The sequence below is a fragment of the Osmia bicornis genome, chromosome 1, assembly GCF_907164935.1.
Source record: "Osmia bicornis bicornis chromosome 1, iOsmBic2.1, whole genome shotgun sequence".
Lineage (NCBI taxonomy): Eukaryota > Metazoa > Arthropoda > Insecta > Hymenoptera > Megachilidae > Osmia > Osmia bicornis.
The window spans coordinates 3643757-3658236 of record NC_060216.1 but is presented as its reverse complement, the minus strand read 5'-3'; the positions used below and the strand labels follow the sequence as shown (position 1 = coordinate 3658236).

At 39.6% G+C, this 14480-nt stretch overlaps 1 protein-coding gene across 1 annotated transcript; it reads right to left on the bottom strand.

Annotated features, from left to right (window-relative positions):
* Positions 1-12888: 12888 nt before the first annotated feature.
* LOC123988159 (LIM domain-binding protein 3-like) lies at positions 12889-13911 on the bottom strand. Its single transcript, XM_046287209.1, has 2 exons — positions 13411-13911; positions 12889-13194 (listed from the first exon to the last, which is right to left on the bottom strand). Exons 1-2 carry the CDS (start codon positions 13621-13623, stop codon positions 12889-12891), a joined length of 519 nt encoding a protein of 172 aa, XP_046143165.1. The 5' UTR covers positions 13624-13911.
* Between the last annotated feature and the right edge of the window lie 569 nt (positions 13912-14480).

The following is a 14480-nucleotide window of genomic DNA, read 5'->3' as shown; positions in this document are numbered from 1 at the left end:
GAAACCGTCAGAAGTGTTGCTCGATTAGAACTATCAGTCATTCTACTTCTAGCTCGCCTTTTAAACTTTGTTCGAATCACATTAAATGCACCATCAATTGAGAGTCATTGTTGGACTGACTCTATCATTACACTCGCGTGGTTAGGTCAGCCTCCTAATCGCTGGAAAACCTTCGTAGCGAACCGCGTAGCACAAATTCAGCAATTAACTCCCGATGTTCAATGGCATCACATGCCAACGACCGAAAATCCCGCCGTTTGCTTTTTCCGCGGAATGGATATTAAACAATTACAAAATTACCAGGTATGGTGGTCCGGCCCTCCTTGGTTGTCAGAATCGTCGGATTCCTGGCCTCATTCCACCCCACAAGAAGACGCAGATACTTCGCTCGAAAAAGGGAGCCATGCTATTTCAAGCCTCGCAACCTGCATTAAGCAATGGGAATTAGCCAATCGCTATTCTTCATGGACAAAACTCATACGCGTTACCGCATATTTACTTCATTTCATTCAAACACTTCCTACTCGTATCCAAAACAAAAGCAACCAAAAACTCACCGTGATCAGCCAATCTACTGCTCCGCCTTTCGTTCTCAAGCCAGAAGTTATTAACCAAGCCAAACTTTTTTGGTTAAAGAAGCTCCAATCCAACGCCTTTCCGGAGGAGAAGAAAACCTTCGCAAATTCCAAGCCGATTCCAAAAATAAGCCCTCTGTTCTATCCTTATTTGGATCCCAATGGATTAATCCGCACAAAGGGACGGCTCACCAATTCCAAGCTCCTTGAAAATGCAAAAAATCCAATCATTCTTCGGTCACACCGGCTCCTAACACTCCTCATAGAATTTACTCATCGCCAATTGTTACACACGGGTCCTCAACTCACTCTGGCACACTTACGAAATGAGTACTGGATCATCCGTGCCCGCGCTACAGTCCGAAATGTTTTGTATAAATGCATCTTTTGCACCCGCGAGAGAGCAACCGTGCCGAACGAGCTCATGGGGAACTTGCCCGCCCCGAGAGTCACGAAAATGGAGCGACCATTTATGCATACCGGCGTCGATTATGCTAGCCCAATTCAGGTGCGAACCAATTCCGGTCGTGGCCATAAGTCACATAAAGCGAACATCGCGATATTTATTTGTTTAACCGTCAAAGCGACCAATGTAGAGCTCGTAAGCGATTATTGTTCCGCAGCCTTTTTAGCAGCCTATCATAGATTCATATCGCCCCGCGGTCTTCCGAAGTCAATGAATTCGGATAACGGAACCATCTTCCAAGGAGCGAATCATTAATTAAAAGCCGCATTTCACTCTTCAATTCAAAACGCCGATTTCGGCAATCGACTTACAACCGACGGTATCGAATGGCACTTTTTACCTCCGAATGCTCCTCATTTTGGTGGACTATGGGAAGCCGCAGTAAAAAGCATAAAATACCATTTAAAGAGAAGCATCAGCTCTCATACACTCACATTTGAAGAAATGACAACCTTTGTATGTCGAGTCGAGGCTTGCCTTAATTCACGACCGCTAGGACCCGTATCCGACTGTATTGATGATTACCGAACATTAACCCCAGGCCATTTTTTAATCGGAGCACCACTGGTAACCCCACCTGAACCGAGCGTTCTAGTATTAAGAGACAACCGATTATCTCGTTGGCAACTACTGCAAAAACTGACCGAAACATTCTGGAAGGCATGGAGCAATGATTACCTGCATACGTTGGACCAACGCCTAAAATGGAAGACGACGCAAAATTTCGCCCAAGCCGGTCAACTTGTCCTGCTTCGCAACCCAAATCTCCCGCACTGTCGATGGGAACTTGGCCGCATTGTCAAGTGCCATCCAGGAGATGACAACCTCATCCGAGTCGTCAGCGTGAAAACATCGTCCAGCGAATACAAGCGTCCTATTGCAAAACTTTGTTTCCTTCCGATTACACTCGCCACCGAAAGTGAGAAATCTGCGACGTAAAATTAAAATGCGCAGTTAGCAGTCAGATCTACCAACATTCGTGTATCAACTACGCACCTTGTTCCGTTCTTTCTTGCTTTCTTGCTTTATTGTTAGTTCGTAATTATTCTATTTCTTTATTAGCTCGTTATGGTTCGTTATTCGTTATTCGATAATTCACAAACTTGCAAGTAATTAGAAATTATAAAATAATTTTTAACAAAAAAAATCCGACTTCGAAATGCACTAAAAAGTGTAAAATAATTTCTATTTCATTTATACCGGTATTCCATAGCTATTAATAAAATCTACTTAATCGTCAAATACGATACTAAATACATTTCAACTTTTCGGAGGGGGCCCAAAATTAAAAATACCCGAATATGCGCTCCTGTCAATAACGAGTTGATGGCGGTATGGCAAACTTGATAAATAATATGTCGTAAGAAACGGAACGTTATAGGTACGGCTGAAAACATTTATAATTGTAACGATTGTATTAGAAGTTGACAGCACTTTTGATGTACATGTAGTTAATTCGCACTGTTAACTTCAAATTATCAAATGGGTCATTCGTTAACCGGTGTGTCATCGGTTGCCAATCCCTAAAACTAGGATCTTCCGAGTAGAAGAAAAATTTTTTATTTTGTGCCGCCTCCGAAAACTTTGAAATGTATTTGGTATCCTAGTTAACGATTAAGTAGATATTATTAATAGCTATAGAATATTGGTATAAATGAAATAGAAATTATTTTATACTTTTTAGTGTATTTCGGATGTCGGATTTTGTTTTTGTTACAAATTATTTTATTTCACACTTTTTAGTGGAACGGGCAGTATTTGTAGGATGCCATGAGATGGTTTGCCGTTCTTATTGGATAATTACAATAACAATAGTTATTAACAGCAACAAATTCCACAAATTTTTCAATTGGGATCATCGCGAAAATATCTTCAATTAGATGTGGAAGATTTCATCGCGATCGATACATTCCGAGCAGAGTATCGCTAAAGAATAGGTTTTTTGCAATAACAATAGTTATTAACAATAAGAAGTTACATAAATTTCTGCAAATGGGGTCATCGTGGAAAGATCTACGGGATGTGAAAAGTTTTATCGCGATCGGTGCATTCCTTGCAGAGTAGTGCTAAAGAGTAGGAGTTTGCAATAACAATAGTTATTATATATGTACAGTTAGGTCTCGATTAGTGCGAGTAATAAATTCCAGAAATTGTTCGCATTATTTGAATTCGTACTATTCGAATACTTGAAATATAGGAATTGGTTCTTAGTTAAAGAAAATATACGATTAAAATTTTGAAATATACCTTTCATACGTATATTATTAAATTATAATAGCATAAACATGTTTATTATTTTTTAAAGTATTTTATTTAACAGTGTTGATTGCACTTTCTTCTGCTTTTACATATCGCCATATATGTGATGATAAACCCGCAGTATTTTATCCAAGTCTCTGTTAACTTGCATGCTTCGATCCATGTCTGGATCGAAAAAAGCCTCGCAAACTGAATTTTTATCCGACTTCGAAAAGGAGGAGGATACTCAATTCGATGAGTATATATATATATATATATTTTTTTTTTTCTGGCTTTGTTCACCGATTACGTCGAGACGGATGGACCAATCGGAACGAAACCTTTTGCATCTGGTAGAGTATGTCTTCCGATTGGTCCCGTTAAAAAAACATTTTGCATTTTTTCATTCCGAACGCTTTTTACTGCAAAAAAACGTGCTATTTCATGTACGTGCGGTGTACGTTCGCCGATTACTCCGAGGCGGATGGATCAATCGGAATGAAACTTTTTGCGTCTTGTAGGATATGTCTTCCGATTGGTCCCGTAAAAAAAATATTTTGCATTTTTTTATTCCTAACGACTTTTTTTTCTAAATGTACGTTCGCTGATTACTCCGAGACGGATGGACCAATCGGAATGAAATCTTTTGCGTCTTGTAGGATATGTTTTCCCATTGGTCCCGTTATAAAAACATTTTGCATTTTTTCATTCCGAACGCTTTTTATTGCAAAAAAACGTGCTATTTCATGTACGTGCGGTGCACGTTCGCCGATTACTCCGAGGCGGATGGACCAATCGGAATGAAATCTTTTGTGTCTTGTAGGATATGTTTTCCCATCGGTCCCGTTATAAAAACATTTTGCATTTTTTCATTCTGAACGGTTTTTATTGCAATTGGTTGCTAATAAATATAATAGTAAATAAAAAATAATAAAAAGGCTTGGCTTTCTTCTTCACGTATCGGAAGGTGGCAGCCGATTTGGACTGTTTCTTTGCAAAAGTAACTGTCGTAATCTTTGCATTTCTGCGAGTGCTCTCTCATCATGAGGTTTAACAAGGACTTTGTTTGGTGCTAAATCAGATAAAACTAGACCAGCTAAGCTTTTAACACGACTAAGTGCAACGTAAATTTGGCCTTTTGCAAAATTCTTTTTGCCAAGATCAATTACTGCTTTGTTTAATGTAGTCCCTTGTAATTTGTGCACCGTTACTGCCCAACTTAGAATAAGTGGTAACATTCTGCGCTCAACGTCTCCATAACCTTTCGTCGCTTGAAACGTTGCTACAACTGGAGATATTGGAATGTAACCGTCGGTATCTTTGAATCTATTTCCAATCGATTCGTCGTCAAATTTTATAAGTACTGAGTCTGGCAACTCTCCCCGTTCCAGTTGATCTCTTCGAAGTGCCGGCCATGTAAATTTCTTTACTATTCCCATTGCGCCGTTTATCAAACCATCAGAAATTGATATATTTCGTCGCAGCATGATTCGAGATCCTTCAGTTAACGTTATTGTATGTAATAGTCCGCCACAATTATTTACATTTGCAGGTATGACATTTGCTGGCGGCTTTTTTCCATATGTAGCTGCCTCACGGGACTCGTCTAAATTTAAATATTTATATTTATTATAAAATTAAAGATCCAAATCGGAGGTGGCTCCCTTATTCTAAATATGATAAATATTTAGAATAAGGGAGCCACCTCCGATTTCGATCACCTTGAAATATGTTGTCAAGGTCGTCATTCTGAACAACTTTTTCCTATACATATAATAGTCGGACTCTTTTAGTTTTCGAGATACAGGTAGCCCTCCTATAACACGGTAGATAGGTTCCTAGAAAACGCCCTGTTGTGTGAAATCGTGTTATATGAGACCCAGAGCAAATACAAAAAGGGGGGTTACGTTCCGAAAACTTATTAAAACCAAACATTTTTTTTTTGATTCTATATAAGCAACTTAATTTTTATTAAAATTATAACACAAAATGAAAAAAAACCAAAAAATATTATTTTCATTTAATGTATCATTAATTTACTAAAATTCTTCGTCATCACTACTTACAATGAGACGACAAGTCTCGCCGCGGATGGCGTATAAACTGTGCATGACGCATTCCGCTATAACATCGGAACAGAGTTATAAATGAGTTAATTATAATTCATTTATATATTATCATGTAAAGGCACTATAGTTCATTATTCCTTCCCGTTATTATCATTAAGCAATTTAGTTTTTAAATATGTTAAACAAAAATCATGTTATCCAGTGCTGTAGAAGTACAGTATTGTACAAAGATTTTCTCAATTTTCTTATCGTGTTAGAGCGAAACAGTGCTATAGGTTACAGTGCTATACGAGGGTTCCCGCAATTTATCCTATCGTGTTAGAGCGAAACCGTGTTATAGGATGCCGTGTTGTAGGAGGGCTACCTGTATTTGAAAGAATAACGCGCTTTACTATCAATATTTCCAAGAGTGAATAAATTGCAACTAGGATCCCCTCTATTGTTTTGGGGGGCGAAGCCCCCCAAACACTTCCGCCCCCACGACGACAATAATCCCAAACCCATTTGGGACGAACTTAAGTACTTCGAAAACACATGTGGGGATTAATGAACGGATAGTATACAGGGTGAGGAAAAAGTCCGGGACCGGTGAAATATCTCGAAAACAAGACATTTTAGGAAAAAATATTTAATACATAAATTGTAGGGTGTCAATAGATGCATCAAACGGTGGTACGCACTTGACCTTGAGCGTAAGTATGGAGGAGCTATCCAGGTCAAGTTAAAAATTTTAAATGGAAACACCCACTTTTTATTTAATATTCTTGTAGCTGACATCGAGAGCTTTTCAAAACACTTCCATGAGCTTCTTTCGGTTGAGTACTTTTCGAGGTATGAGCCGATAAAGTTCAAGTACTGTCGGCATTAGTAGTACAGTCTAATGCTAAATGTCAAGTTCACTGATAACTTTGGACATTGAGTCAACGACTTTAGTAAGAAACATAAATAAGATATATGTATATATACACACAAGGGACTCTATTGAACGCAAAATGCTTGTCGAAAATTTATGTAGCCTTAAGATAACTATTTTCTCAAATATCTCGAAAACTAAAAGAGTCCGACTAATATATATATAGGAAAAAGTTATTCAGAATAACGCCCTTGACAACATATTTCAAGGTGATCCAAATCGGAGGTGGCTCCCTTATTCTAAATATTTACCCTAATTTTATCGTTGGGAATATTCTTACTGCTGCACCATCCTCGAACTCTCCGGTTAGGGGAATTCTTCTTCGTTCGCATAGTATTTCCAGTTGAGAAGTTGTCACTTCTCCAAACCGAAGGTTATTCAATAAATCGATAAACTCAACGTCATCTCTTTGTCGCATATTAATGGTCAGTTCGCAGAATGAAAATTGGTGCCATAAATTAATTTCTGCAGTACACCAATGTGGCTGTACAAAACACCAGTGTCCTTTTACTGGTGGCAACTGAATGATATCGCCAAAGAGAAGTACATTTACACCACCAAATAGTTCATCATTTGTTTTGAATTCTTGCAATCTTAAATGAATTATTCGCAAATTCTCATAGGACACCATTGATATCTCGTCGATAATCAACCACTTTGTATGACGCCACTTTCGTCTCTCCTGTTCGAGCCTTTGTCCTGTTAGTCGTCGATAGGTCATTGCAGTACCTTTTTCAATAGGTAACGAGAACAAGGAATGCAAAGTTTTTCCGAATATTTGATGGGCGGCGACGCCAGTCAAAGAAGCTACTTCAATGAAAGTTGGTTTTATCATCGTATCAATTGTAGGATTATAGTAGCGTTTAACATGTTCAACAAGTAATTTTAAAATAAACGACTTACCGCTACCAGCTCCTCCGGTAATAAACAGCAACATTTGTTCGGTATTTTCATCATCATCATTTTGTTTAATATCTTTCTCAATTACTTCGGAAACTGATTTCAATAAGTCTTTCTGTTGAATATTCAGACTTCGAATGCTATTAAGGAATACATCTTCGGGCATTGCACGTGTTTCTTCTTGCTGTTGATCTTCATATAAATCACCTTGATCATAATATACAGTTTCGTCGGCATGAATTCTGACTGGTTCTCCTAAATGTTCATTATTAGTTTCTTCTTCGTGTACAACATTCAAAGCAACAGCCTGGGCGAGCGCCGCTTCAATAATTTGCTCTGCGTGAGTAAATTGTTCGACGGATGCGTTACCGAACATAGGTTTCAACTCGCGTTGCCGTCGAAGAAAACATTGTTCCGAGGTTTCGTTTTCGGACATAAGTGTTCTTTTGTCACGAAATGGAATGTGACACACTATTAAGTTATAGAAATATCCTTCTCTATCACTGTTTAAGGTATAATATCGGTGGCGAAGTACAGCTGGTTTTTTTCTTATTCGCATTCGGGTATTGTCCTTTAATTTTATAAACCTCGACCTCGATATTTCTTCATCGTCATTTCTAAGTTCTGCTTCTCCATCCTCTTCTGTCCACAATCCACTTGAAACTGTTTCATATCGGACAGCAAATTCAGCTAAGCTTAAATCCTCTAGATTGTCTGGTCTCTTTACGTAACGATCGAATATGTTATTGAAAAATGATGTTTCATTTTCTTCGAATCGGAGAATTCTATATCTCTGTTCAGGCCGACAGCTGTTTATAAATACAGCTTTCCTCGAGCTCATTTTAAGGGGCAGATGGCATAACCGATATGCACATTCTGTCGCACAAACCATACGTTGAGATAGAATTGCCATAGATACCAAAAATAGTTGATCGCGGACGGTGCCGCTCCGGCGTTTCGCGCGTAAAATTGCTTCTTTAATAATATTTCCTGTGTCCTGCGGCTCGCATTTACTTGCGTATTTAGCAATATAATATGCGACAGCTGTAACATTTCCGCACGGTTGAATATCCATGTTTGCTTCCCACAGCTTTAAAAGAGTTGGGTTGTAATTGTTCACCATGGTTTCATTTCCTGTTCTCTTAAGTACGCAGAAACGTCCATTGTTCGCAAGTGTGTCATCTGGACCTAAGCACATCGTTCTTTCACTTATAGGTCTGGGGAATCCGAAACGACAACAACGATTATTACGATCTTTGTAACATGTAGCAGAATGTTTATGAATTTGGACTTTTTGAACTATGTCCCTCATACCTTGATTTTCATCCTCTAATGAACAAGATACAACTTTCTCAATAACGTGGCGGCTCTCGTTGGTAAGGAAATCAGGTACGTTTCCACACCAAAGAAGCATGTGCAAATGTGGACTTCCCCTGTTTTGAAATTCTATTCTATGCCAAAAATCGATAACAACGTCACCTAGGCAATCTGAGTTTCTCAAATATTGCATTAACGCGTTCACACGCAGCGTGAATTGTCTTGCGATAACTACAGGGTATCTCTGAACCAACTTTAGTCGATCTGCAAAAGTTAGGTTTTCGATTTCGGTAATTGGGCGACCATCGGCTAGTAATAATGCTTTCAACATATCTGGCTAGTTCAGATCATTGCAAGAGAATGTAGCAAACCATGTGGGCGGTCCAAGACTTCGGACCATGGCGATTAATTCCGAACAGCAGCGTTTCCAGTATGATGCCGATCCTCTTATGTTTCTCATCGTGAGATGTATATTATCTACTAATCCCTGTGGAGTATGCTCCCCTTGGCGCATTTTACATGATACTGAAATGCTAGCTTTTGCGCGGTAGTATTCAACCACAGATAATGCGAAGAACAAATAATCTGTTCGTTGGAATCGTTTGTCACTGCTAAGAACACGAGCTTGGAAGTAATCCAGTGGTGTTATTGGGATGTCTCGATGCTCTCCAAATCCATTTTTTCCATCCGGGAACAGGAAGAACCAACACAGTTCTTCCATCCTTCTCTCTCTCTCTAGGTTCAAAGGAGGCGCTGTTTTTCTATGTATATTCGCCAGTTCTATCGGGTCATTGTCTTCGTTATTATTAGTATTACTGACTGAGACGACACTGTCGATGTTGGGAACACCTTCGTCAACCGAACGTAACATGCTTGTTTCGAATATAATTTGTGTTTCGTCGGGTTCTGTTCGACGGGTTCCAACTGACAGATGTTGCATTCTTTCCACCAGTGGAGATCGATTTCTTCCGGATAGAATTGTTATTGGTGTTAATGAATAGATATTTAATACATTGCTGTTGCCATCTTTCGCATACAAATTACGACGCAATGTGGCCTGTAAAGCATCAATAGTAGTAAATTTCATACAGCATGAGGCCCCCCGTAATGGTGCTTTATATCCTTTTGGACCTCTTGCATGGGAATCAAACAACCAATAGTAGGTGGTTTCCGACTGGTTGTTGCATGATACGGCTACTGATGTATAATTTGCAGTAAGAATTCCGTACATATACTGTTGAAAAAACCTAATCAAACCATTTCTTAAATTTGGAAATCCTTCATCACCGTTATCAATATCAATATGACCATTTACAGCCATTTCATACCCAATGTTAATATTGACTCTGTTGTTATTGAATGATATGAGTGGCAATAATTCGGTAACGGCTAAATAGTCGACATTGACTTCTCTGGGGTCAGGATTACTTCGCGCATCAATGCAATCACGGTAATATTTGTCTCCTACTAAAAGTACATAATCAACATCACTAGTACACCACGTACTAGGGTCGAGCAAATGAAACGCAACACAAGCAACTGCAGCTATGTCAGTACATTGCCTACCGCGAGATTCAATACTGAACCGATCGCTAGCTTGATGGCACGAGCCTCGTAAAATAGCTACATTCTGTTCAACATTCGTAAATCTACTGTTTGATTCGTTATTTCTTTCTGCAACTTCCTTTCCGTTTCTTACAATACAAGGCTCTTCAACAACATCAGCTATTTCCGAAATGTTATTGGTAATATTAGAAAAACATGGTCGTACATCTTTGTATAAAGCATTATTTTGTAATAGCCATTGTAAAGCTACACGAAGTTTGCCAACGTCTATTTCAAATTGTTTTTGTCGCTCCAAATTTTCGAGGCTTTCCACTACAATCATTACGCCGGTTTCGTTTAATCTAAGTGGAAGTTGCTCGGCTACTTCGAACACATCGCGGGCAAATAGGACTACCTGACCTTTGCACCAATCCTGACTGAAGCGATTCTGAATTTTCATGATTTTAAGAAACGGTACTATTCTGCACAACATTTGTTTCTCGATTTCCGATAAATCTGTTATCTCCATAGGTACAGGCATGAGTTCCATTTTATTCCAGAATGCCTGTGATGGAACTTTATGTTTTTTAAGATGATTTAGGCAACGAGAACATGTTGTTATCTTCTCTGATTCCAATAGATTTGCAGGAATTAGACTAGAGAAAGGCTGTGTGTGTGTAAAGCATAACGTTGCTGCGGATATAAAGTCTTGTAACACACTGCACACGGTGCATTAGCAAAAATATTAATAGCCGATTTAAAGTAGTCTTCCTGAAGGAGACGTTCTTTTCGCCGTTTCTTAGCTAGTTCACGCATATTTCTTAAACGTGTATTCCTTGATTCGACACGTTCGCTTAGTAGTACTTTTCGCATGCGATTTCTCATAACCATTAGACGTTGCGTACGTTCCTCATTGGATTCGTTCGCTAAACTGTAGCGGATTAATCCGATACGACGTGATTGTTCCGCAGGTGATTCGTTCGCTAAACGTCTGTGGATTAATCGGAAACGGCGTGATCGTTCCGCAGCAGATTCGTTCGCTAAACGTCTGCGGATTAATCGGAAACGGCGTGATCGTTCCGCGGCAGATTCGTTCGCTAAACGCGTGCGGATTAATGCGATACGGCGTGATCGTTGCTCCGCAGATTCGTTCGCTAAACGCCTGCGGATTAATGCGAAACGGCGTGATCGTTTCTCCGCAGATTCGTTCGCTAAACGCCTGCGGATTAATGCGAAACGGCGTGATCGTTCCTCCGCAGATTCGTTCGCTAAACGCCTGCGGATTAATGCGAAACGGCGTGATCGTTCCTCCGCAGATTCGTTCGCTAAACGCCTGCGGATTAATGCGAAACGGCGTGATCGTTCCTCCGCAGATTCGTTCGCTAAACGCCTCCGTATTAATGCGAAACGGCATGATCTTTCATACGCAGATTCGTTCGCTAAACGCCTGCGGATTAATTCGATACGACGTGATCGTTCCTCCGCAGATTCATTTTTTAAACGCCTGCGGATTAATTCGATACGACGTGATCGTTCCTCCGCAGATTCGTTTTTTAAACGATTATAAATTCTGCTTAGCCGACGTTCTCTTTCGTCAATCGTTTCGCGCGATACTTTCGAACAAGCGTATTTTCGTTTTACAGACAATCGCGAACGGCGATCGTCGATAGTTTCTTCACGCCGTGCCTTTGCGTTTCTTTCACGTTCTTTAGAAAGACGTAATTGCGTGACTTCGTTAGATTCATTCGCACGATACTTCCTCATACGGAATGCATTTTTTGTAGGTCTACCCATTGCTCCAAGCAGACGCGGTTGGTTTATTATTTTACAAACAATTATTGGTCGCTCCAAGCAGACACGGTTGTTTTATTTTTATAAACAATTATTGGTCGCTCCACGCAGACGCGGTTGTTTTGTTTTTACAAACAATTTTTGGTCGCTCCAAGCAGACGCGGTTGATTTGTTTTTACAAACAATTATTGGTCGCTCCACGCAGACGCGGTTGTTTTATTTTTATAAACAATTATTGGTCGCTCCACGCAGACGCGGTTGTTTTGTTTTTACAAACAATTATTGGTCGCTCTACGCAGACGCGGTTGTTTTACTTTTTAAAAACAATTGTTGGTCGCTCTACGCAGACGCGGTTGTTTTACTTTTTAAAAACAATTATTGGTCGCTCTACGCAGACGCGTTTGGTTTGTTCTTACAAACAATTTTTGGTCGCTCCAAGCAGACGCGGTTGATTTTGGATTATATACAAAATATAATAAAATAATAGAAGTAGAAACGACTCCCTTTGCAGCACTTTTGAAAATATTCAATTAATTATTACCGTAGGTATCAATCAGTGACTATAGATAGTAGAAGACTGGACATGCCTTTGTTCTCAAAGGCTCGTGAATTTGTGCCTCGAGAACGAGCGCCATCTGCTCTATCCTAATATAAAAATGTGAAACACTTCGCACTAGAGAAGTGTAACACGCGTTGATGGTAACGGAAGATTGCTTCGATATCCAGGATTGTACCCCTTTGCTTACAGCCTTCAGCACAGCGTTGTCATATCTCAGTAGACAAAGAAAGAGAATACGCGCAACGAAATAAACTGATCGTGAGACAAATACATGTCAAAGCAATGCCGCGAGATCTTTTACTTTATCGAGCTCCACTCAATTTCTAGATGCGGACATGATTTTTCTGTTGAAAAAATGATTTTAATTTCAGAAAAGTAAGACGTTCGTACGAAGTGAACAGAAAATGCAATTTATGCATGCAGTAATGATAAATAATAATTGTATTTTTAAAATATAATGTGGGACAGGTATTTAAAAGAAAAAAAGTGTATTTTAGAAACATTTTTTTTTAATATTAATTATTGAAGTACATTCGGTGCAGCGGCATCCCATAAATTGGGTGCGTAGATGCGTACATTGTGGCCGGCGTAGGTGCGTAGACGGGTGCCGGCGGAGATGTGTACATGGAGGCCGGCACAGGTGCGTAGACGGGTGCCGGCGGAGATACGTACATCGAGGCCGGCGTAGGTGCGTAGACGGCTGCCGGCGGAGATGCGTAGAGGGGGGCGGACGGAGGTGCATCTTTCCTCTGTTGTCGTAATGCCGTTTTCATTTTCCGCAATTTTCTATTCGCCTGGCGGCGAGCTGCTTCTGTTATTTTCTAAAATTCATATAAAATTACAAGATTAATAAAATACATATACACAAGGCACAGAAAGGTTTATTATGAAAAACATTCATAACACATAATTTACACACAAACGAAATGTATAAAAGTATATCGAGAAAAGTACATAGCACGTACACTCATTACTCAGTTGTATGGAGGATGTCATGTAATTGTACATGACACTTTGTATATGTAATAATAATGTACCTTTACACGGGCCTCCACTGGCTCCACAACTGAAACCTCAAGATTCAGCGGCCCCGCAATCACCGGCTGAAGATTCACCGGCTGAAGATTCGCCGGCCCCTCAATCGCCGGCCCCTCAATCGCCGGCCCCTCAATCGCCGGCCCCTCAATCGCCGGCTCCGCAATCGCCGGCTCCGCACTTGCTTCCTCAACTTTTGAATTGTACATTCCCATGGTTAATTTCTGTTAAGAAAGTTATATATTAATAAAGGATTATTAGAATCCTAGATTCACAGTTTTTTTCACTTTGTTAAACTGACACATTTGTTAAACTTAATACAAGTTTAATCCTTACTTTCTATAGATCGCTTCGTAGATACTGTTGATGTGATAGTTGAATGTCTTGTAACTAGAAACTAAAATTTTGGTAAAACGTCGACTTGAGGAAACACGGTATTGGTTCCTTTGGGTACAGGGGTATGTAAAATGCGATTTTGATTGGCTAGAAAGTTGAGGAAAGTGGTGGCTGTCACGAATGTTTGGTGCGTAGAGGGAGGTTATTTATGGGCCCTTGAAGAGTCTCCAACTTAATCGATGTACATATTTTCTATTTCAGCAAGATGATCAGAAATCATTTCAAATCTAAAAAAAGAAAATATTGATAATATTTTTTTCCATAATTTATGTACATGTATGAAGGAACTATACAATGACCGAAAAAAGTGTTCATACACCTCAACATCCTGGACTTCAATATGACACTATTTTATATGAAATGAAGATTCTTTTACGTTAAAATATCTGAAATAATTACAGCTTGCATTTATTGTTCTATAGAATTTTTGCATGGATGAATATTTTCTTTCGGTCACTGTATATGTACACTCGGATAAAATGAAATTTGCCCACCGCTGGACACAATCTGCGACTTTCCGGAATATTAGGGGTCTGTTTTCTGTTATAAAACCTTCAAAAGCACGGGACAGGCATCGAAGGTAGGGTTCGCGGGGGGTATGCAAGGACGCGAGCCGATTTTGTTCACCACATGGCAGAAGAAGAGACAGCCGGAAACACTTTAGGATGCCATAAAC

Excerpts from the sequence above, each read along its gene's own strand:
- LOC123988159 (XM_046287209.1), bottom strand. The coding sequence starts at position 13,623 with ATGGGAATGTACAATTCAAAAGTTGAGGAAGCAAGTGCGGAGCCGGCG. Across the intron at positions 13,195-13,410 it reads CAGTGGAGGCCCGTGTAAAG|AAAATAACAGAAGCAGCTCG; the intron begins GTACATTATTAT and ends TATGAATTTTAG.